The sequence below is a fragment of the Pipistrellus hanaki genome (assembly GCF_964339955.1).
Source record: "Pipistrellus hanaki genome assembly, chromosome: 5".
Classification (NCBI taxonomy): Eukaryota; Metazoa; Chordata; class Mammalia; order Chiroptera; family Vespertilionidae; genus Pipistrellus; species Pipistrellus hanaki.
Genome location: NC_140507.1, coordinates 12,217,109 through 12,240,901, shown reverse-complemented (window position 1 = coordinate 12,240,901; position 23,793 = coordinate 12,217,109). Strand labels below are relative to the sequence as shown.

General features: G+C 39.8%; 2 protein-coding genes across 3 annotated transcripts; both read right to left on the bottom strand.

The window, feature by feature from the left end:
* Positions 1–318: 318 nt before the first annotated feature.
* Positions 319–7,117, bottom strand: FAM200C (family with sequence similarity 200 member C). 2 transcript variants are annotated; one of them, XM_084884110.1, is made up of 2 exons: positions 6,534–7,117; positions 319–4,511 (listed from the first exon to the last, which is right to left on the bottom strand). In XM_084884110.1, exon 2 carries the CDS (start codon positions 4,457–4,459, stop codon positions 2,675–2,677), a length of 1,785 nt encoding a protein of 594 aa, XP_084740236.1. In that variant the 5' UTR covers positions 4,460–4,511; positions 6,534–7,117; the 3' UTR covers positions 319–2,674. The 2 variants fall into 2 exon arrangements, with proteins under 2 accessions (XP_084740236.1, XP_084740235.1); XM_084884109.1 differs by having other exon boundaries at positions 6,656–7,116.
* Positions 7,118–9,472: 2,355 nt separating this feature from the next.
* On the bottom strand, positions 9,473–23,786 carry SLU7 (SLU7 homolog, splicing factor). Its single transcript, XM_084884111.1, has 16 exons — positions 23,692–23,786; positions 21,364–21,549; positions 20,587–20,740; positions 20,165–20,245; positions 19,713–19,877; positions 18,735–18,803; positions 16,818–16,865; positions 16,477–16,608; positions 16,125–16,222; positions 15,715–15,782; positions 15,462–15,601; positions 14,453–14,614; positions 13,030–13,134; positions 12,799–12,870; positions 12,568–12,684; positions 9,473–11,568 (listed from the first exon to the last, which is right to left on the bottom strand). The coding sequence occupies exons 2-16, from the start codon at positions 21,531–21,533 to the stop codon at positions 11,389–11,391; spliced, it is 1,761 nt and encodes a 586-aa protein (XP_084740237.1). The 5' UTR covers positions 21,534–21,549; positions 23,692–23,786; the 3' UTR covers positions 9,473–11,388.
* Between the last annotated feature and the right edge of the window lie 7 nt (positions 23,787–23,793).

Here is a 23,793-nt window from a genome sequence, read left to right as displayed (position 1 = left end):
TATAATCTGCTTTGAGATGTTGGGATTATAATCCCATTGAGTACCTTTCTCCATCACCTAGATTTCTGTAAGGCTATGCAAATAAGAGATGCAAGAGAGGTAGTGTAAATCCAGAGGGAGGGGTAGGGAGGGACTTGCTTCTTCCTCTTCAGCTTCCTATTGCTGTATCATCTCTGCAGTGGTTCTTCACCCTGGCATGAGCATTAGTTTCAGTTGCAGTAGAAACCAATTTTGAAATGTTCATTTTTCACAGTTCCAGAGCCAGCCTCATCATGCCAACATATCAAGCATTATACATACTCATTCAGATTTTTTAAATTTTTATTATCTTTGGAAATTTTCCCAACTGTTTTTGACATTAGATTACACTAGGAAAAATAAAGACATACTTTGTAACTACATTTTAAAATGAAAGAAGGCATGTATTTATTGACACAAGTATTTTGCTGAATGGTGATAATGTTTAGTTTTGTGTAGACAATATAAATTTACAGTTTTCAAGTGGTAGTCACATTCCATTCCCTTCTAGTTTCCCCCCCGCCCCCCCCCCAAGTTTTCACTATTATAAAATGCTGTGATCACTCACCTCATAAATAAAACTTTGTGGAAGTCCCCGATTCTTTATCCCCAAGTGATAAATCCCTAGAGCTATGAATAATCAATAGAGGAACTAAAATTAGTGTCATAATAATAATAAAAAATTAAGAGTAGCAGGAGAGGAGATGGATGCTTTAGAAATTCAATCCTTACCTATTATCTAGAGCAGTCAATATATAAATTCTAAAACTGATAAATCAAAACTGGCATATGTGTTTGGTATAAATATATTTCTTAGCTATATGGGTGGAACCACAGAAAGGTAAAGCAGAAATGGTTAAGGCAACTGGGTGGGAAGGAGATTGAGTCTTTTCTTTTTTTTTCTTTTCTTTTTGTTAATCCTCACCCAAAGGTATTTTTCCATCCACTTTTTTAAAGAGTGGAAGGCGGGGGAGAGGAAGAGAGAGACATTGGTTGCCTCCCACACTCCTATCGAACCCGAAACCCAGGTACCTGCCCTTGACCAGGAATCCAACCCACAACACTTGGTGTACAGGCTGACACCACTTAGCAACACTAACCAGGCTTTTCATTATAGGACTTGTTTTTTTCCTGAGCCTTGAGCATCCAGTATTTTGATAAAACACTACAGGTTTGAAATAAAAAATGTAAATTTATTTAAATTAAAAATTATTTTGCCAAATTATCATTTAGAAAGAGTACATCAACTTAAGCTCACAGGGCTTTTTGATGACCCTTAATTACTATAATGTCTTCATGTCAATTCATTTATTATTTATACTCTGATCCGTTTAAGTTTTAATCCAGCTCTAACCAGCTTGGCTCAGTGGATAGAGTGTCGGCCTACAGAATCAAGGGTCCCAGGTTCGATTCTGGTTAAGGACATGTACTTTGGTTGTGGGCACATCCCCAGTAGGAAGTGTGCAAGAGGCAGCTGAATCTATGTTTCGCTCTCATTGACGCTTCTAACTCTCTATCCCTCTCCTTTCCTCTCTGTTAAAAAAAAAAAAAATCAATAAAATATATATTTTTAAAAAGTTTTAAACTATGTTAGAAAAATATACGAAAATATAAAACAAAAGAGAAAACTGGGATAAAGGAAAAATAAGTGTAAAAGAAATAAGATGAGGCCAGACGACCAACAATTCCATCACAGAATATCTGGAAAGCTGGTTAAGAATGAGGATCCTTGCTTATATCCCAAACCTGCTAAATCAGAATCTCTAGCGTAAGGCTTGGGAATTGCCTTTTTAGCAGCCTCCTTGACTTGGGAGTCCTGATGTAATTTAAAAGAAGACAAAGATTGACTAACAGGATATTAGGATATTTATTAATGTCATATTTAGAGCACGGTAGCTAGACGACTGGACACTCTGAGACTAACTCCAAAGAATACATTTAAAAATAAATACAAACTAGAATCATCCTTTCTCCCACTAGAACAGTGGTCGGCAAACCACGGCTCGAGAGCCACATGTGGCTCTTTGGCCCCTTGAGTATTCTAACGCCGCTTCTAATGCCCAGGTCGAAAATCGATTTCTGCGCATGGGCCACGAAATTTCAGTTGTACTGTACGAGCGCGCCTGCACGTGGTATTTTGTGGAAGAGCCACACTCACGGGGCCGAAGAGCTGCATGTGGCTTGAGGGCTGCGGTTTGCCGACCACTGCACTAGGACATTTCATAATCATCTTCTGATTTCATTAACTTGCCTATAAACAGCCCTCAGAGACACGGGAAGCCTCAGTCTGTCATTTTTGTCCTTTGACTTTTACTCTTAACATGAATTGGGTGTTATGGGAGGTCTCTTTTTTTCTTGGCTCCATTCCTTAGAATGCTGCACCATTTAGCTGGATATTCTAGTGCTTGGTGTCTTTTCTAATGTATCACATCAACGGGTTAGTCAGACACTTAGAAGAATCCTATGTATCAACTAGGTAGTGGTACTTACATCTTTCCTGCTGCTTGCATTCTTCTTATTAAAAGTTAAAGATGCTAAATTTTTTAATCATAGGATTCAGTATACCATAAAAGGAAAGAAACAGAATTGGTAGCTTAAATTTTACAGCAGAATTAAGAATGTATTAAAACTTATACATTAAAAAAAGCATAGCAGTTTACAGTGATTTCTGCTGTAGCTGTAGCTTTTGTTCAATGATGTCTGAGAAACGAGGAACTTTTTTGGAAATAGCCACACGAATGTCATCACTCATGGTAAAGCAGCTTCTGGACTTTGTTTTAAAATGTAAAAGTGTTGAAAATCCCAACTCACAAAGGTATGTTGAGGCAAATGGTATAAGGATTTCTAGAGCTGTCTTTGCCAGGTTTGGAAACACTGTGAATTGCGCACACCAGAAATCCTCAAGCTTCATTGTCTCAAACTCCATTAAAATTTGGCCACTAGCTCGTAATTCAGCAAGATCATTTTTCATTAAATAACCATCATCAACAAAATCCAGGTTAAAAAGAAATGGATCCAATATCCATTTACTCGCTTCATCAAGATCTCCCACAGAAAAATATCCATGGAAGGAGCTGTTCAGCAGCTGCAGCTGCAGTGTTATTTCAGCTGCAATGCTTCCTGCTTCATCCTCTGAAAGGATTATTTCTTCAAGAAAAGGAAAGTTAGTAAAATTTCTCTTCTCAATTCGCTTCAGCCAGAATGGAAACTTCCTAACAAAAGCAGATAACTTCTCTCTAGCTGATACTGTATTCATCCCAGTCCTTTGCATAGATGCGCCAAGTTCATTGAGGTGTTTGAATAAATCTGCAAGGTAGGCTAGGTGAATTTTAAACTCTTTATTTTCAAAGCCATTAACTAACTTACTGCTTTGGTGGTGAAGAAACTGATTTATTTCTTCATACATCTCAAAAATATGAGTCAGTATTTGGCCTCGGGAAAGCCACCTCATTTCCGTGTGGAAAAGGAGGATGTTATACTCAATTCCAATCTCTTCAAAAAAAGCCTGAAACAGGCGATGATTCGGAGCTCGCCCTTTGATGAAATTTATTACCCTTACAACAGTAAACAGAGCATCCCTCAGCTTTGCAGGCAATGTCTTTGCGACAAGTTCGTGAGGGTTCAACAGGCAATGTGTGATCACAATATGAGGTACTTCTTTTTTCACGCAAGCAACAAATTCTGAATTTTCTCCTAACATAGATGACGCACCATCAGTACAAACAGAGCCACATGCATCGAGTGCTATCTTATGCTTCAAAAAGAAGTCTCTGAAGAGATCGAACACATCCTTTCCTTTCATTGTTAACTGCAATGGTTCACAGAACAGGAATTCTTCTACGATCTCTCTTTCCTTTATGTATCGCACAAATGCCATTAGCTGACTGCAGTCATCCATGTCCGTGGTCTCAGCAAGCTGAATACCCACTTGAAGAGGACTGGCTTTGATATCTTCTAGAACTTGCTGTAAGATATCCTTGCTCATTTCATCAATTCTCGAATGGATCACATCATCTGATAAGGGGACCTGCTGAAGCTTCTTTTGTGCATCTGGCCCCAAAACTATATGTGCTATTTCCAATGCACAAGGTTTCACTAATTTTTCAGCTATTGTGTGAGGATTCTTCTCTTTGGCACATAAATATGCAAACTGATAGGATGCTTGTAGTAAGGTATCCTCTGAAGATGCAACTCCAGGTGCTTTCACGGCTTGGTTCTGGTCAGATGGTGTGGGCATATGCTTCAGGCTATTGAGGTCGTGCCCACCGACCCCACCATGCTGTCTGTTGAAATGGTCAGACAGTTTTGATGGTCTGAGGTCAGCATTTGAAAATACCGAGTTACACAATACACATTGTGGGCGCTGAGTTCCATCAACCTCCGTGGTACAGGTGAACCAGTAACGAACATAGTCATCATCCCATTTGCGTTTCTTCGACATGGTACCCCGAACAAATGTTCAGGTAGTATTCCAGAGATGCTGCCGAATTTTGCTTTGGGAGTAAAATATAACCCACGCATTAAAAATCAGGGGCTAACCAAATTAAAACAATGCCACATCACATGCCATCCTGTCAATCTGTGTTCATGTCAAGAAATATCCAGTAAGATAGATGTCAGTTCAAAGTAAGCCATGACGGCATGACAGTTCAACTTACAGCTAAAACTCACAGCTAAAGTCCTGGAATACGTGACTTGCCAGCAAGTTATATATGGGGGGGTTTGGGTTCATGCAAGTTGTGAATACCCTTATGTCCTCTACTGGTGAACTGTGGTTATGGCTTAATTTGTTTTCAAGGATGTACATTCCAAACACATCTGGTACGTTTGTTCTCCCAGAAAGGGCATCTCACTACCACCCTTTCCTTCCATCTTGGGCCAATAATGTATGCACACCCCTGTGATGAAGCACTGAATAGAGAAGGAAATAATTCACTAAATACTTTAAGAAAGGGCAGATATTTCGACAGGTGGCTACTTCTTTTTAATAGCTAAGGATTAAACAGGTCTGTAAAACCGCTTGATCCTTGAGTGGCTCTGACTCCAACGTAAGCAGAAAACATCAAACAATTCCGAGTAAGCCTTTCTCCACAGAGAAGCGGGACACAAGTTTGGCTCAGAGATTCCCGCTGCTAGAGTGTAACATGATTCATACTGTTTATATAGAAAAGCAAAACAATTTGCTTAGGAGAAACACAACTATGCTAACTATTCTTGTTACTAATTCTTCAGAAAAATTTCTCTTAATTAAAAGCAATTTCATGCCAAAACCGGTTTGGCTCAGTGGTAAAGTGTCGGTCTGCAGACTAAAAGGTCCCGGGTTCGATTCCGGTCAATGGCATGTACCTTGGTTGCGGGCATATCCCCAGTAGGGGGTGTGCAAGAGGCAGCTGATTGATGACTCTCTCTCATCGATGTTTCTGGCTCTCTATCTCTCTCCCTTCCTCTCTGTACAAAATCAATAAAATATATATTTAAAAAAAATAAAATAAAAGCAATTTCATGATGCTTTTTCATATAACTGTCACTCAGTAAAAGCAGTTAAGAAAAGCCAGAACCACAAAAGGAAAATAAGCAGCATTTCTAAGATTTGGCTTAATCCTAGGCAGTGGTTTTCTAGGTTAGTAAATGGAGGTATCATCTAAGTTCCTTGCTAAAATGCAGATTCCTGGGGAGCGCTCCTGGGGATTCCCATTCTTTAGTTCTGGAATAGGGGCCCAGAATCTGTGTTCTAAAGAAGCATTTTTAGATAATTCTTGTGAAGAGTAACTACAACGGTAATCTCTAACAAGAGATGCCTATCATAATCACTGGGATCCCCTTTGAAAGCATACATGCCCATGTCCTACCTTAGAACTAATAAATCATCTCCAGAAGTAAGACAAAGGAATCAGAAAGAGTTGTCCAGGTGATTCTGATACATATCCTGCTATCCAGTCAGACTGAGAGGAGTGTTCAGGCCAGTCTCTAGCTGGCAGGCATTCTAGGCTGCTAAGTAAAGAGTCTAAATGCTTTAATAGGCATTTAAGTTTTCTGAATTGAGGACAACTCCCCCTTTTTCTTTTTTCCCTCCTGAACAATGAGCAAAGGTATCATACAAAGGTAGGCTCAACTATACCTTAGAAACAACTTTATTTCCCAGATAAATAAGCGATCCCCAAAGTTTCCAAAACTCTATCACACAGACTTCTTTTGAGATTCAAAATGAGAGATCTGAAATAACGTGGAATGGTGTTTTTTTTTTTTTTTTCCAGGTTTATGAAGTATAGTATAAGGATAGATATGAAAAAATATTACGATTGAGAGAGGGGAAAAAAGAACAGTTAAAAGGTGACCATTCACATAACAGAAATATTTGGCGGAATGCTAACCCCTCTATCTCAGCAGTGACAACACCGGAGCACAGCTGTAAACCTAAAACTCCAAACCAGATTCGATTCGCCTTCTATCTAGTCTAAGCGAGTGAGTCCGCGGCAGGTGCGGGTGTCTGGGCAGGCAGGGGATTTCATCGTTACCTTTGACAGTTCAAAGCAAATCGCCGGGAGGAAAGGGACGAGCCGAGCGAACGCCCCGGAGGCAGAAGCCTGTCCCCGGCTTTGTCCCCGGCAGGCCGGGCCGGGAGGACAATGGTACCTACCTGGCGGGGTCGCTGGGATGTCTAACTGTGAGCATGCGCGGAGGGCACGCGCCGCTCGCAAGTGGTAGGAAGGAAGGACCTGTTGGTGTGAGTTTTATGGACGATGCTTAGGAGGCTGCCCGGGCGAGGAAGGAAGGAGGACCCGCTCCGTCTGCACCCGCCCGGCTCGGAGCGGGAGGCGCAGGCCCGGCGGACGCGCTCGGGCTTCCCGGAGGCGCCCGTCGCAGGCCCCAGGTCACTGTCCGCTAGTCCGGGGCTGAGCCTCTGGGCGCCGGAACCAGTGCAGGAGGAGGCTCCTTAGGTGTGAACCCGGAGCAGGGACCTGAGTGACACAGACGCGCCCGCCGCCGCCGCCTCCGCCCCCGTCGCGCTGCCGGCCTCCCATCCGGGTTCTGCGGCGGCTTCCCGCCCGCAGGCTGGGCGCGGCGGCTCCGGGCGCGCAGGCGCATTAGCCGCCTGCTGAGGGTCCGGCTGGCTCGGGTAGGGAGCATGCGCACTGGCCGTCTCCCTCTGTGGCCCCCCCCTCCTGCTTTTTTAGGCTGTGTACGTGGAGCTGGAAATTTTGTTTGTTTTTAAATTTTTTATTTTCCCCCACATATTCTAATTTTATTTTTATTTTTATTGTTTGAAGCATTACAAATAGTAGTACATATGTCTCCCTTTTTTCTACCTTGACCTCCCCGCAGCCTCCCCTACCCCCCAGCATATGCCTTCACCTGCACACACACACACACTCCCCCCCCCCCCCAATGGAAATTTTTTGTTTATTGTATGCACCAGAAAAGTAGAATCTAAAGCAGTGTAAAATCTACACCGTTCTTCAGAGCACTGGAAGTAAAATTTTATAGCTTGTCAAGCTTTGAACTTGTATAGCTCTAATAATTTACCATTTTCCACGTGTAATCAATGACGAGTAAGAGGAGGCTCCTTGTACTCCCAAACATTCAGGCAAACGGGACAGAGCTTAGGTCCTCTTGCCCACACCCGTCACCCCCCACTCCTTCCATAAATTTGGGTGAATTTCCTGAGAATCATCACCCATCTTAGAGAAAATATTTTTATTTATACTTCTTTTAAATAGGACTTTGAAATAGTAAAGCTAGATCAGATAAACTAGAAAACATTGTTTAAAGAAAACAACCCAGTCTTAGCCGGTTTGGCTCAGTGGATAGAATGGGGTTGCCAGCTTGATCCCCAGTGGATCGAGTGCATGAGGCAGCCGATGATCAATGATTCTCATCATTGTTGTTTCTATCTCTCCTTCTTCCTTGCTCTCTATAATCAATTAAAAAAACAAAAAACAAAAAAACACCCACAGACCCAATTATAGCCCTCTTTCTTATCTGGTATTTTCATCTAGAATTCTTCAGGAAATGACATTTCATTTTTTGGATAGTCAATTTTGTCAGAGGGTGAACTTGGCTAAGACTTGAGGGCCTGCTCAAGGTTTCTGTTAACGGAAGAAATTGCCAAAGACAGCATTCCTGGCCATGGAACCAGGGGCTTAAATACTAGAGAAGAGTTGGCTTTAGAGTCAGAGGTACCTGGCTTCATGTCCTGGGGCTGACACTTTCAACTGTTAGGCTCTGAGCAAATGACTTGGATTCATTAAGCCAAAGTGCTTATTGTAAAGTAGGGATACCACCCATTACCCCATGCAGTTTTTTTGTTGATGTTGCTGTTAATCCTTACCCAGGATATCTGTTGATTTTAGATAGAATGGGAGGGAAACATTGGCGTGAGAAAAACACCTTGGTTGCCTCCTGCATGTATCAGGATGTGCTGGGGATTGAACCTGCAACCTCAGGTACGTGGCCTTAACTAGGAACAAATCCATGACCCTTCAGTGTGTATGTATGTGTGTGTGTGGGAGGAGTGACACTTCAACCAAGGAGCTACACCAGCCAGGGCCCCATTCAGTTCTTTTGAGATGTTATATATGAAAATTACAGCACAAATTTCCAGCACTCAAAAAGCAGCTATCCTATCTAATAAAATAATATGCAAATTGACTGTCACTCAAACATACAAGATGGCCACCCCCATGTGGACACAAGATGGCCACCACAAGATGGCTGGCAGGGGAGGATAGTTTGGGGGGACCAGGCCTGACGGGGAGGGCAGTTGGGAAGGACCAGGCCTGCAGGGGAGGGCAGTTGGAGGTGATCAGGCCAGCAGGGAAGTTGGGGTCAACCAGGCTTGCGGGGGACATTTAGGGGCAACCAGGTTGGCAGGGGAGGGCAGTTGGGGGTGACCAGGCCAGCAGGGGAGGGCAGTTAGGGGCAATTGAGCCAGCAGGGAAGCAGTTAGGCATTGATCAGGTTGGCAGGGGAGTGGTTAGGGATCGATCAGTCTGGCAGGCAGAAGCAATTAGGGGCAATCAGTCAGGCAGGCAGTCAAGTGTTTGGGAACCAGAAGTCCTGGATTGTGAGAGGAATCCCAGATTGGAGAGGGTGAAGGCTGGGTTGAGAGACACACATCCCCTGTGCACAAATTTTGTGCACAGGGCCTCTAATTTTTGATAAAATCAAAATACATTCTCTTGAGTAATATTTTGGGTATTACATTTTTCTCTGAATTGAAATAGAAATAAGACATGATTTCAGGTATTACAGAATTCTTCCTAAAATTAGAGTAAGTTAGGCTTTAGAGAAGAGGGAACAGAGGCCCAGAAAGGATAGGTGACACATTTTTTTGAGTAAAAGAACCCTGAGAATTTGAGTCAAACTCACATAAGCTAACATAGGCTTTCTTGGAGCCCTATCAGCAACCACTTTTCTACCAAATATTTGAAATAATGCTACAAACCATTCATAGTTATTCTCAATTATAAATCTTTATTAACAGAAGATAAATAAGATAAAAAATAAACGCCAATCTCAGATTTATGCTGAACTATCCTACATTAAAGTAGGAATATGAAAACATAAACTTCTGACATTCTTAAAGTGGCTAAGAATTAGATCTATTTGCATTGTTATTTTAATTTCATACCAGCCTGAATCTAGATACCATGCAGATATCCATAGTACTTGACAACTCAGCTATGCTCCCACCAGAATTATTTCTAAGATGCTAACTTAATGCAATAGCATACTTTGGTAGCTCAGAAAATCCAATGAGCTGTTAAAAGTCAATATTCTCATGTCAAAGGTTTTAACTATTTTTTTTTTTTTTTCACAGACTCTGTTCCTCCTGTGAGTATTTTCACAATGTTCATAGAAGAGGCTTGAGGATCATGGTATTCGCGGTTGCGAGTAGCCCTAAAAGCTATTCTTATAATTCTTTGAAGAAACTGTCAACTTTAGGTTTTGCTTTTGCAAATTTTACAGAGTGACACCTGCTGGCTACAAAGATTAGGTACAAGGAAATTCTATACTCTTAAAATCAAATTTAGTATTCATGATTGTTACATAAAAGCAGTCACAATTAAAACAAAAAAAATAGTATCACAAACAATATCCCCTATGATAAAGGATTTCTGTGTCTAAATGCTTATATCCAAAACTAGAGGAATAAAGTGTATTCCTCAGCCTGGCCTGCACCCTCTCTCAGTCTGCGACCTCTCCGGTGATATCCGTCTGATTGGGCCTAGGCTGGTAGTCAGACATCCCTCTTGCACTCTGGGACCCCTCACTCCTTACAGCCTGTCTGCAGTGGAAGCCGGAGATGCTCCCGTCACCACTGCTGCACTTGCTAGCCATGAGCCCGGCTTCTGGCTGAGTGGCACTCCCCCGTGGGAATGTACTGACCACCAGGGAGCAGTTCCTGCATTGAGTGTGGGTCAGTGCGCATCATAGCGACCAGTCATTCCACTGTTTGGTTGATTTGCTTATTATACTTTTATTATATAGAATGGTAAGAGACCTATCACTGATTGGTCAACTCTGACTCAAGAAGGACAAAACAGCCGAGACCGGTTTGGCTCAATGGATAGAGCGTCGGCTTGGGGACTGAAAGGTCCCGGGTTCGATTCCGGTCAAGCACATGTACCTTGGTTGCGGGCATATCCCCAGTAGGGGGTGTGCAAGAGGCAGCTGGTCGATGACTCTCTCTCTCATCGATGTTTCTAGCTCTCTATCTCTCTCCCTTCCTCTCTGTACAAAATCAATAAAATATATTAAAAAAAAAAAAAAAAAAGAATGACAAAACAACTATTTTTCCACTCAAAGGCTAACACATTTAGTTCTGGGTGTGAGACACAAGAAAATATTTAAAAAAATCAAAATTTTATAAATGAATGAAAAACAGAATTATTACCAAGGAGGATAAAGTTACTCACATGTTCTATAAATTTCCTTTCAGATAGATTTTTTTTTTTTAATTGCAAACCATGAAAACATTAGAAGGCAAAAAAAAAAAAAAAAAAAAAAAAAAAAAAACTATAAAATAACAATTACAGGTACTAATTTTTTTTTAAAAAATGAAGCCCTAGTTTTGAGAAAAAGTAATTAATATACCGTTCAAAATGCCAAGCAATTGAGCAAGCCAGCCAGGGCCTCTTTCCATATCAGAAAAAAAATCTTGATCTGCTCTTAATGTACCTCCTCTTTATTTTTCTTCTATTCCTTCAGCAAGGAAAGGAATGAATTTACTATTAGACTTCTGGAAGCTTTATTAAAGTCAGGCAGCAAGATGAGCAGACCCTGACTTTTCCATCTACAATCATTGGTAAGAAGCTGAAAAGAATGTATCAGCTGTGTGTATCGTGAATGTCCATCTGCAACCAGTTCCTACTGTCCAAGGAAAGAGGCCATGGGGTCATCGGGCCTCTGTCGCTTCATTCTATAGGCCTCCATTTCCTCCTCGGTGGGCTCCCGGGTATCATAGAGGATATTGTAAGGCCGCTTCCTCTCATCAACCTGCATGAGCTCCTTCACTTGAAGAAGGCGGGCCTCCTCTGCATTCAGTGCCTGCAGGGAGAGGGAAAACATGAGTGCCACGGCTCTACATCAGTTCTCTTTTGTTCCAAAGTAGCAGGAAACCCAAAGACTCCCCTCAATACGAACTGCTACATCAAAAACCTGGATTACCTGAAAGAGCTTGGGAGTCAGCCCTTCCTCTGTCAAGATGCAACTAATCACTATTTGGCTCATACAACTATTTTCATAGAGCCCCAACCATTCCACAGTTTTTCAATCTTAAAGAATTTTTACTTAAGATGACTGGGGCAGGGGAAGGGGGGAATGGTGACGGAAGTAGACTTGACTTGGGGTGGTAAAAACACAATACAATATACAGGTAATGTATTAAAGTATTGTACACTTGAAACCTATATAATGTTATTAACCGACGTCACCTCGATAAATCCAATAAAATAGAGTGAACCCTAAGGTGAACTAGATAGATGTTGGGTTATTATGATGCATCAATATAGTTTCATCAATTTTAACAATGTACTACTCTGGTGTGGGATGTTGATCATATGGGATGCTATAAATGTGATATTATAGGAAATAGCTATACCTTTCGCTCAATTTATTTGGATCTAAAATTGCTCTAGTAAAATAAAAGGTTAATTAAAAAAAGAATTTTTACTTAATAGCCAAAATTGAATGATGTTCATTTTACTGAAAGAAGCCCACAAATGATGCTTCTGGTGAAAAACGCAACTCTGACTTTTCCCAAGGAGTTGATGAAACTTACAGGTTATAGAGCTAGAAGGCAAGTCTTTCTGGGAAACATGTTAATAACTCTAAAATTACAAGGCACCCCCCCCCCCCCCCCGCCGTGCTTTAGTGATATTTGTCAAATATTCCAAGAAGCAGGCAATATGGAGACACACAAAATCTCCCTTCATGTTCTAGACCTGATACAAGGTGACGTGAGCAAATCACCCAGAAAAGGAGCTCATTTCTTCATCTTTAATAGAATACTGCTGTCACTTTTACTATTTAGACTTTATAAAGTACCTTTTTCAGTTTTTCCTGTTTCTTTTCTTCGTCATCACTATCTGAGCTGCTCTTTCGATGCTTCTTCTTCTTCTTCTTTTTCTTCTTTTTCTCCTCTTTTAGTTTTTCCTGATGTATCTGGCAGGGAGAATTAAAAGATAGTGTTTTTAATGCAAAAACAAAGCTCTAGTGCAGGTTTTAAAGTCCTCCCTTAGGGATTTAAAAACTCAGGACAAATGATGATAGACTTACCTCCATGAGGGTTTGAGGTTTTTTCATGGATTCTTCTCCAATTATATCATCTACAATACATTCCTCTGAATTCTGTGGGAAAATACATGTAATTGAACTTGAGTATTAGAGTTATGAATCATGTGAGAAAAAGTTGAAATTTGAAGCATAAGGATATATATGTTTCACAAAGATTTGACTTAGGAGATTTGGTTGTTTTACAATTGTAAGAACTAGAGGACAATTACTTACAACAATCTCCTTCCCAGCTTCTCCAGTGCAATAGGAAAACTTGACGAAAGAGTGACAGCATTTGTATCCCCATCTGCCTTCTTTCCAGTAAGATCCCCAGATATGCTGCAAAGAGAGAGATGTTATTTAAAATGGAACCTGAACTAGGGACTCTCACATACTGTTGATAAAAGTGTAAAATACAGTCCCTTTAAAGGAACTTTGGAAGAAAACTATATGGATTCCAGGGCTAGCTAACAAGCAAAGGCTGGCCCCACCTCAAGTGTGAGAAGCAGGCATTACAGTACAGCATTCCTATATCCTAGTCTTAAAACGTATTAAAAATTTTGGATATATGACTTCTGAAAATTTAGAATAGGAAATTCTGGACCCATATTCCTGCCTGGAAAGAATTGGCTGCTGTTGAACAGTGAATGCTCCTATCAGACAGGGTTTGTGCTCTCTACTTTGTACAATGTGCCTGGCTCACTTCACTTAGGTATGTTTACCAACCTGGCTCCTCAGGCAGTTAAACTTTTAACTCCTAATTTAGAAAGCCAACAGTAGCTTGGGCGTTTCAAGAGCACAGCAAATGACCTTATATGCTTTATGAAGTGATGTAATATAAAGAATTCTGAATCACCTATGAAGTGTCTTTGTCAAAATATTTAACATATCTAATTAAGCCTTTAAGTCTGAATTCCTATTTATAGAAAATACAGGAAATAGAGGAAAAGTTATAATATCACTAGAAACGAGTCAAAGTACTGAACATGAGACATAACTGGCCTGATCTGTTAGAGAATCACTGTTATAAAAAAGGAAAGAGACATAACAACCAAAATAAATTTTGATTGGATTCTGACTAAAACAAAACAAAACTCCAAAGAGCTATTTAAAGGCATTTTGGAGTATATTTTTTTTAAATGTAAGGCCAAGAGATTAGATGATATTAAGGAGCTAATGTCAATTTTCTGAATCAGTTATATAGCTACAAAAAAGAATATCCTTAATTTTAAGAGCTACATAATATTGTGTTTATGGGTGAACTGTCATGGTATCTGTAATTTCCAAATGTTTCAGTAAAAAAGTAACACACACACACTTTAGTATGTGTACATGCACACACACTTAGACGAAGCATGTATATGACAACATGGAAAAAAATTCTGAATCTAGGGGGTGGGTATATGGGTGAATAGAAGAGTATTCTTTTACAGTTTTTCTATTTTTTGGAAAAAAACTTATAAACTTAAAATGTAAAAAAAAAAAAAAAAAAAGCACAGCAATGATTTATGTCATACTATAACTCAAAAGCAATGTCAAAAGCAATGAAGTCATAATATAACTCTTAATTTAGAGAGCCAACAGTAGCTTAATATAAAAATACAATCCAGAGCATAAGGCTAACAAGGACACAAAATGGTTCTGGCTTAACACATACCGTGTGATTGTGGATCTTCACATCCTCCTCATATTTGGAGCAGGCGACAGCCCGCTCCTGGCCTTTAATGACTGTCCCATGTCTTGAGTACTCCACATAGTCTTCTGTCTGAGCTAAAAGCAATTCAGCTGGAGGAGCATCCAAATGTTCTTGGCCACCATACTAAAAAAAATTGAACATTGTTAAATACATTTTACAATAAAGATTTGCATTCAACTCTCTACTGATGGGTTTATTTCCATTCAGAAAGATTAAATAAACATTCTTTATAGGCCCTGTTACACAAAATACAGTGGGGAAAAAAAACGCTACCAAATTTTCATAGGCAAATACAAAATGTCTCAGTTGCTATTTCTGTTGAATGTGGCTATACATTCCTCTTATCCTGTACACATGCCCATTTGCCTCATGACTTTGCTGCTCCTTCCCTGAAGAGACAGCCTGTTTTTCCATTCCTTGAATCTGGGCTTGGCCACATTGCTTGTTGTGACCTATGGAAAACTGACAAATGTGATGCATGCAAAGGCCTGGAAATCACTCATGCACTGGGGCATACCTTTTTGTTACTAGTCTCTGGTCTGCAGAAAATGCCATGGAAAGCAGCTGGACTCGCCTTCTAGAGGAGAGCCCAGGTGGGGCAGACATGAGCCCCCTTAGGACTACCTGCCTGCTAACTGCTGGAGATCAGAGTCAGGCCGTCCTAGACCATCCAGCCTCACATGAGCAGGCCCAGACCAGCAGAACCAGCTGATACATAGATTCATGAACAAAAAATAAATGTGTGTTTTTAAGTTACTAAGTGTTAGGGTGGTTTGTTTTGCTACCAAAACTCAGGGACACAGCTATACTGATACTATTCGCCAAATGATCAAGTCATTGGAAAGACAGTACTATTATATTCCTGATGGATTAAAAGGGACTCTCTTTGGATTGTATTTCAAATGTAGATCAAGTACTTATTTACTGGTCATTTATCTTTAAGAAACATTAACATTTTGGTCAAAATTACCTTTTCCAGGATGCTTTCTTTCTGCTGTTCTTTGAAGTCTTCTTTTTTGACCTTGAAGGACTTATACAAGAGCTCTAGTTTGGTAGGATCGGCCTGCAGATGCACTTCAGATCCCTTGTCATAGGCTTCCCATGCAAACACTAGGGCAATTAAAAACATCTTAATAAGTTGTCAGCTATATAGTGTTTCTAAAATGCCCCCAAATTTCTCATGGGCTGATATAAAATGCCTTGACAAAGGAGCAAATACTTACACTGTGTCTGAGCCATTGAAATGGTATCACCTGTGTATCTAACAAAGTTGTCTCCTGCATAGCTCACTCTGTAAAAATTGGAGGAAAAAAAAAACTGTTTCAGAGATTGATTTAAGGACAATTAACTCTTTTCTGATCTAATCATAGATAATGTTCATTTTAATTCAGATTCATTATCTTGATATCTGTGTTTTTTGGGTGTTTTGAGTGGTTATTAGAAATTTTTTTTGAGAGTATTACAAATGTCCCCTTTGTTTTGTTGTTTTTTCCCCATTGACCCCCTCTTCCCTGCATCTGCCCCTCCCAAGCCTTTATCACACTACTGTCTATGTCCATGGGCTATGCATATATTCCCCGGTTAATACCACCCCTCAACCCCCCGTAATCTGTACATTTAACTCAATACTTACTCATCTGGATTCTTTCCTGCATTGGCATAGGGATTTTCTCTCATCGCTCTAGTTTTGGGATCATAGTAAGCAGAATTTGGATCTAAATTCCGCAAATACTAGAATAAAAAAAGTTAGAAGGCTGCATTAATGTTTATTCCCAAAACTAACATTTTCTGTAGTTGATCACTATCAATTATATATGTGAATGCATTCTGGGGCACAGATGAAGAGAAAAAACCGGAATGATGCCTAATTTTGGAATGACTGACTATATGACACATATACAGCCCAGATATGAGACACATAGGTAAAATTTAGGCTGGAAAGACAAATATTTGTTGAATCTGTACATTAAGTTGGCCAGGCTTACTTTTGCAATATCTTCTCGAATCCTGAGATTCCGAACAGTAATCCGTCTCTTAGAGTCAAAGTTCTGTCCAGGCATGTCAATATCATCTGCATATTTATCTTCATCCTCATCCTCACTATTATGATCTTTTTCCTGAAAGAGGGAGAGAAAAAAAAATAGTAAGAAAAAAAGAATAGCATTTAGTTGTTTTCCTTTTATGTCCCTTTAACCATACCCTTATTCACTTGTGTTCTTTAAGGCTATTAATTCTGTTAATATAATTAGTAATAATAGTATTATTATATTAACCATCAGAAATGGAAACATTTAACATATACCCAGATAGGGCAAATATTCATTACCATTTGAGAATTTGGTTCCTCTTCTCCCCACTGGTGTTTTGGAGAATTCTGCATATGACAGAAGGAAAAAAAAAAAAAGTATTTTATTCTACTAAACCTATTGATTAACACTTTAATAACATAATAAAACAAATCTAACTGAACAAATTCTCTTATTTCACTTATAATGAGCACATAAGTTCTTAATACAGGTATGTCCCTGTGAATAGTTATCTTATTAGAAGCCAGAACATTTCTAGAGAATTTTTATTGATATCTATAATAACAAATGTGTAATATGCTAATTAGACCAAACGTCCTTCTTTCCAGACAAAGCTGCAGCGGGCAGGGGCCCAGGCAGAGGCCGCAGTGGTGGGTGGGGGCAGGCAGGCAGGGGCCATGGCAGAGGCCCCCAGCCACAGTGGGCAGAGGCTGCCGCAGAGGGACTAGTGGGGGTTGCGGTGGTGGCGGCGATGGGGAGGGCCAAGACCCTTGCACAAAATTCGTACATCGAGCCTGTAGTAAAATTTTAATCACACAAAGGAAATAGAAAGATTAAAATGAACAATGTACCCAAATAAATATTCATTTCATATGTGTTAATCTTAGATATACTATTTTCATTATACCTTACTAGTTCTACCAAGTCCAAAAAGAAAATGTTACTAGGATCATGTTATAAGCATCGTTAAAGCCCAAAGAGCCTCTAAAAATTCAGGCCGTGAAGAAATCTACTAAAGTAACACCATATTGTGATTTAAGGAGGGTATGAAATCTTTGTTATAGAGACACACTTTCTTCATTAACAATTGTTCAGGATTTTCTCTAACTCCACAGAATACCTATAGCAAAGTAGTCAGTATTTCATCATGTTCATTTAAAAGAACTCAAAGGTAAAAAGAATACCTTATAGCATTAGTAGGGGAGCACAGAAGTGTATGTGGACCCCAGCTGGGTAGCTCAGTTGTTTAGAGCATTGTCCTGATATGCCAAGGTTGTGGGTTAGATCCCCAGTTGGGGCACATACAAGAATCAACTAATAAATGCATAAATAAGTGAAACAACAAATTGATATTTCTCTTCTCTCTTTCAAAAACCAATCAATCAATAAAAAAAAAAGAGTAAAAAGAAATCCTCTATAGTAAAAAAAGGGTAATATGCTAATTAGACTGGACGTTTTTCTGGACAACCTTATGGACAAAGCTGGGGCTGCAAGGGAAGCCTGGGTGCCAGGTGCCTGCCGGCAGCTAGAGGGAATCCTGGGTCCCTGGAGCCTGCCAGCAGCCACAAGGAAGCTCAGGTCCCAGGAGCCAGAGGGAAGCTGGTGCTGGCAGCCAGGGGGAAGGAAGGCCTATTCTTGCACAAATTTCATGCATTGGGCTTCTAGTATATAATTAAAGGCTGATATGCAAATTGTTCCCTCGACCGGAGTTCAACTGGGAGTTCAACCAGGGGGACGGGCCAGCTGGCCAAGCTCCCGCATTTCCTCTCCCCAACCTCCACAGGCTGGCCGGATCCTACCTGTGCATAAATTCATACAATTACACTTTTAGGAACTTATCATAAATAAATAATGTCAATTATATAAAGAGTTACATACAAAAATGTGATTTGCAGTATTAAATATAATTTTTGTTTAATCCTTACCAGAGGATATGTCTAGAAAGAGGGAGGGAAGCAGGGAAGCAGAGAGAGACACATCGATATGCGAGGGACGCATCAATTGGTGTCCTCCAGCAACCGCCCTGACCGAGGGCCTGGGGATCAAACCTACAACCCAGGTACATGCCCTTGAGTAGGAAATGAACCTGAAACCCTTAGGTGTGAGTGCTGACACTCTAACCACTGAGAAACACCAGCCAGGACTAAATTAAATATTTATTTCAATTTTCTTTGTTACTAAGCTCTGAAATGTTATTGATCATTTTTATTACTTACAGCCTGTTCCACCAACTTTCCTGAGGCCAATTCTTCTTGGAGTTTCTGGGCTTTCAGTGTTCGTTTTGCCTGACCAAAAAAAGAAAACAAACAAAACCTTTGAAATTTACTTACAACATTCAAATGAACATTTTATTTTTGTAATACATTTAAAGGGAGGAAGTTTACTGTTTTCAGAAAAGCTCAGTGGACAAGGTCATCCCTGAGACTTCCTGGAGCTCTAGACTTATGGTCTTCTAAGGAACAGGAGTTACAAACTCCTGTTTGAAGCAGGCATGGATGGAAACTGAGCCAGACAGCACCTGTGGTAACCTGCAGAGCAAGCCCTACCCAAAAGGGGCAGTTGCCACCTGACTCCAGATGACTGACTCTTGTCAGGCAGGCCCAGTATTTCCATACATTTCACTGTTCAAGAAAAGAATAAATTCTGCTTATATGAAATCCTATGATTCTTAAATGTTAACTCTTCCTTAGAAAAATAAAAAGGCAGTGTGACTATGGATTTTAAAGAATGAGGATGAGTAGGTGAAAACATAACAGAAGAAAATTAAAGTTTAGTTAAAGAAAAATTCAATTTTCCGAAACAGGTTATCTCAGTTCCCATTCTACCACTCTCTAAATGCTCTGAGACAACTGTAAAATAGGCCATGGGCAAGATACAGTCTGGGAACCAATTTTATAACCTCAAAAAGCCAAAAGCTTGCACACTAATCTGTTCTCACGTTTCCAGTATTTTTTTTTAAAACCTAAGCCAGGGAGTAAAGGACAACACAAAAATCAAATAAAAAGAAATTGCTGGGGATCAAATCTACAACCGAGGGCCAGTACACTGTTTATGTTCACTATTCAATTAAGCTTACATAAAAATGCCTCCATTTTTAAACTGCTTGAAGGCTTGAAAAATAGAGTAGCTAAATTAGTGGTAGAGTAAAATGTTCATTCTTTAAGAATACCAGGAAAACAGGGAAGTTTGCTCACCAGATCAACTTTGGCATATTCTTCCACAATTTTCATGTGTTCTTCTGGATTGTAGCCATTCCACCGATCCCTCTTCCCATCGTAGTCAAACATCAGCTGAGGCTGGACATGTTCGTCTGGAGCTATGTTAGTTCCTGTAAATTTTGCTCCAACTCGCCTAGGTCTCTGGAAAACAGAGGAAGATTACATTGTTCCCTAAGTACCAGAGGAAAATTTCCTATAATCTTTATAGAGCAGGTATGAACATACCATGGAACTTTATGGTCTATTTCCAGTTAAGTTTTCCAGCAGAAAAACCTAATAATGTTGAACTATGCCACTCAAATTAATTTCTATTTTAACTGGTAGCTAAGTTTAGATAATTTTAGAAAAATAGAATCAAGCTCTCTGATAAGGAATCAAGAAAGACAGACACTGACAAAAGTTTCCAAAATTCTCAAAGGTGAATTTACCTCAAAGCAGTCTTTCTTTTTGTGTGTCATGGCCCCACAATTTTCACACGCTCCTTTGCGGTACTTAGTAGTTATGGAATTCTATAAATTAATGTAAAGAAAAACAAAGGAAATGTTTCATTTATCTGAATAAGTTAGAAATAACGCTGGCTCTCATTATACTATCTAGTGAAATGATTTATTTATTAGGAGGATAACCAGTTAAGAGTTTCTGACACTTTTATAAATGAGAAAGTTTAAGGACTTCAGCAATATATAGTTTATAAAATAAAATACAGACATTAATGTCATATGTGTGAATTTTAATACCAGATGGAAGGTTATATAATCTATTTCTATTTTATACAGGATTGGATTAAAGGCTGTTACATTAAGTTCTTAATCTCCATTGCTACAGGGATATATACAGGTTGCCTACATACCTCTTTGACACCCCTCTTATACCATTCTACAGATGAGCTGAACTGCTTCTGTTTTTCTGGTTGTGGTCTCTGGTGCTTTAAAGTAGGTCTTTTTGATGGATCAATATACCATGGCACTGAAGAAATATACTGAGGAATATGAGGGTTGATGTCTCTGTAATAAAATAAAAGTTTTTTTAAAAAAAAGAATAAAGTGTGAAAATAATTGATATTACAAATTACTAAAGGTACCCTATACAGAATCTAAGAATAGAGATATTTCAGTGGGGGTGGGGAAAGGATACACTTGATATTTCTAATATAATTTAAATAATTAAAAGAAAACAATAAAAATAATTCAAGTGAAAAGTTTCCCACAAAGAAATTAAGAACAGTGATATAACTGAAGGAAGAAGAGAGATGTATTTTAGGGAGATAAATCTTGTATCAGAGAAAGAGGTAAACTAGTAATACCTTAGAGTTGACTAAAATAATGGGTTAGATATATTAGACATATGTAGGTACCAGCCAGAAAAACTCAAAAATACAGATTTATAATTAGTCACTTTTGTATAGTGGGACAGGGAGTGGGAAGGGTTGAAAGGGACTATAGCTATTCATTATAAGTCCTTCAATATTATTTGATTACTAAACCCTATACATATGAGCTTGATAAAAATAAATAAAACTAACATGACATAAAAGGTAAAGATAGCTTCCTGCCAAAGGATGAGGAATTGATAAAATTAGACATGAATTTGAAGTGTGAATGAAAAGATCATACAAAAAATTACTTACTTTCCTTCTTCATCAACTTCTGCAGGAGCATTACCCAGTTTTCGCTGTTCTTCTAGCTCTTTCTTCTTTCTCCAGTCTTCTCTGGTCATCTTCTTTGGTTCCTCCAAACTCATTTCTTTGGACCCTGCCACGGGGGCAGCATTAGCTGTGTCCACAGCTGCAGCCGCCATTGTTATCTGGCCTCCTCTTTGAAAGGGAAGAAATCTATATTAGTATAAACTAGGCCTCCATGAGTTCATCAGCGAAACTATCAAAAACACATCTTAATAACACATACTGTGAGCTATAAATAATGTTTCATACATCCTTATTCTTTCATAGTATTAGTAAGGGCAGGTTTCCCCCCCCTAAATAAAAGTCTCTACTGTAGTAGTTACTCCCTCAATTCTAATTTACAAATGGAGAGACATACACACAGATTTAAAATTTCCTAAGACTCTCTCATATACATTCCTGAATCCCTCTCTACGTAAATGTTAAACTTTCCCACTACATAAACTCTTTTAAAAAATATATATATTTTATTGATTTTTTACAGAGAGGAAGGGAGAGAGATAGAGAGGCAGAAACATCGATGAGAAAGAAACATCGACCAGCTGCCTCCTGCACACCCCGCACTGGGGATGTGCCCGCAACCAACGTACATGCCCCTGACCAGAATCGAACCCGGGACCTTTCAGTCCGCAGACCGACGCTCTACTGCTGAGCCAAACCGGTTTCGGCCCACTACATAAACTCTTAAACACAGTATGATCTTTGTTACCCTTAAAGACTGAATGTCTTAAGAGTTATCTAGCATAGCCGGCATGGCTCAGTGGTTGAATGTCAACCTATGAACCAGGAGGTCATGGTTCAATTTCAGCTCAGGGCATGTTCCTGGGTTGCAGGCTTCATCCCCAGTGTGGGGCACGTGGGAGGTAGCCAATCAATGACTCTCTCATCATTGATGTTTTTTTTCTCTCTCTTCTTCTCCATTCCTCTCTGAAATCATAAAAAAAAATATTTAAAAAAGTTATCTATATTTATTACCTCTTCATCATCTACTTCCCTCCTCAACCACTCTAATTTAGCTTCCAACCCTTACCACTCTGAAGAGTTACAACTAAGTTACCAGTGGACATTTTTTTCAGTTCTGTTCCCTTTCTCTTTGGTATATCTTATCCCTTGGCTTATGGCACACTATACTCTTCTGGTTTTTCTTGGACCCCTCTTGCTGCTTCTCCTGGCTCCTTTGCAGGGTTATCCATTCCTAGTTGTTTAATTTTGGATTCTGCAAGTCCTAGAGCCTCTTTCATCACTGTGAACTCCACTATAGACAAGCTCATCTATTTCCAAAGCTTTAGTAGCTACATTCCACCGTTGGTTCCCATTTATTTCTCTACTCTAGACCTTTTATCTGAGCTTCAGAGGCATATATTCCAAATGCCTACTTCACAGCCTCTCCACGTAGAGATCTCAGAGATGCATAAACTCAACACATCTTAATTCAAATTCATGATCTTCTAGGAAGCTAGTCTCCTTCCAGTTTCCTCTCTTAATAAAAATAAACCCCACCATTTATCTCTTTACTTGTTCCACCTAATCCCCATACCTATTTAATCATTAAAATTTTTGTCACCTTTTACCTAACATTCATATTCATCTAATTGTCAATGCTATCACCGTAGTGTTACTACTTTTTCCTACTACACGTCATTTTAAATATTCCAGTAGCCACATTAAGACAATAGAAGGAAATGGGTAAAATTACTTTTGCAATATTTTATTTAACCCCATGTATCCCGTATATCATTTCACCACAAGAAAAAAAAATAAACTGTCTTTAAAATCTGATATGGATGCTACATTACACTTAGACTAGCCACATTTCTAGTACTTAAGAGCCACAAGCAGCTAATGACTATTATACTGCGCAGTGCAGCTCCAAGAACATTAATTTTTATTTTAAAAAGCACTAAAGACACAGTCCTAAAAAAATAAAAAATAAAGACACAGTCCTGGTCTGACTGGGCTCAGAACCACGTCTACGGCTTCATTTTTGGCCCGCGTTCCCTGTTTCCTCCTCAACCTGATATTCATCAGCCCCTTGAGGATATATATCTCAAGAATTAGAAGTTTCCGGCCCATTTTCTGGTTTTCTCCAAGCTTCACCTTCCCCTCCTTACACCCGTTTCCGCCCCCTCCGGCCCCACTACCCCCTACCATCCCCGCTCCCGCCCGTCCCAATCCCCCGCGCCGTCCCCGCTCCCTCGCACCGTCCCCGCTCCCGCTCTCCCTTCCGCTCGCCTCCTCACCCTCCCCACTCAAGTTCTCAAAGTAACCCCTCACCAAGTCCTGTCGCAGCGGACCCCAAACCACTGGACGGAAACAAAGCCAATACGCCAATGTTTACTTCCGGTTCTCAGCACTTCCCAGAAGCCACCGCGGGAC

Coding starts and splice junctions, on each gene's coding strand:
- SLU7 (XM_084884111.1), bottom strand. CDS start 21,533: ATGGCGGCTGCAGCTGTGGACACAGCTAATGCTGCCCCCGTGGCAGGG. Junction 20,741..21,363: donor GAAGTTGATGAAGAAGGAAA/GTAAGTAATTTT, acceptor ATTTTATTACAG/AGACATCAACCCTCATATTC. Junction 14,615..15,461: donor AAGAAAGCATCCTGGAAAAG/GTAATTTTGACC, acceptor AATTTTTTTTAG/TATGGTGGCCAAGAACATTT.
- FAM200C (XM_084884110.1), bottom strand. CDS start 4,459: ATGTCGAAGAAACGCAAATGGGATGATGACTATGTTCGTTACTGGTTC.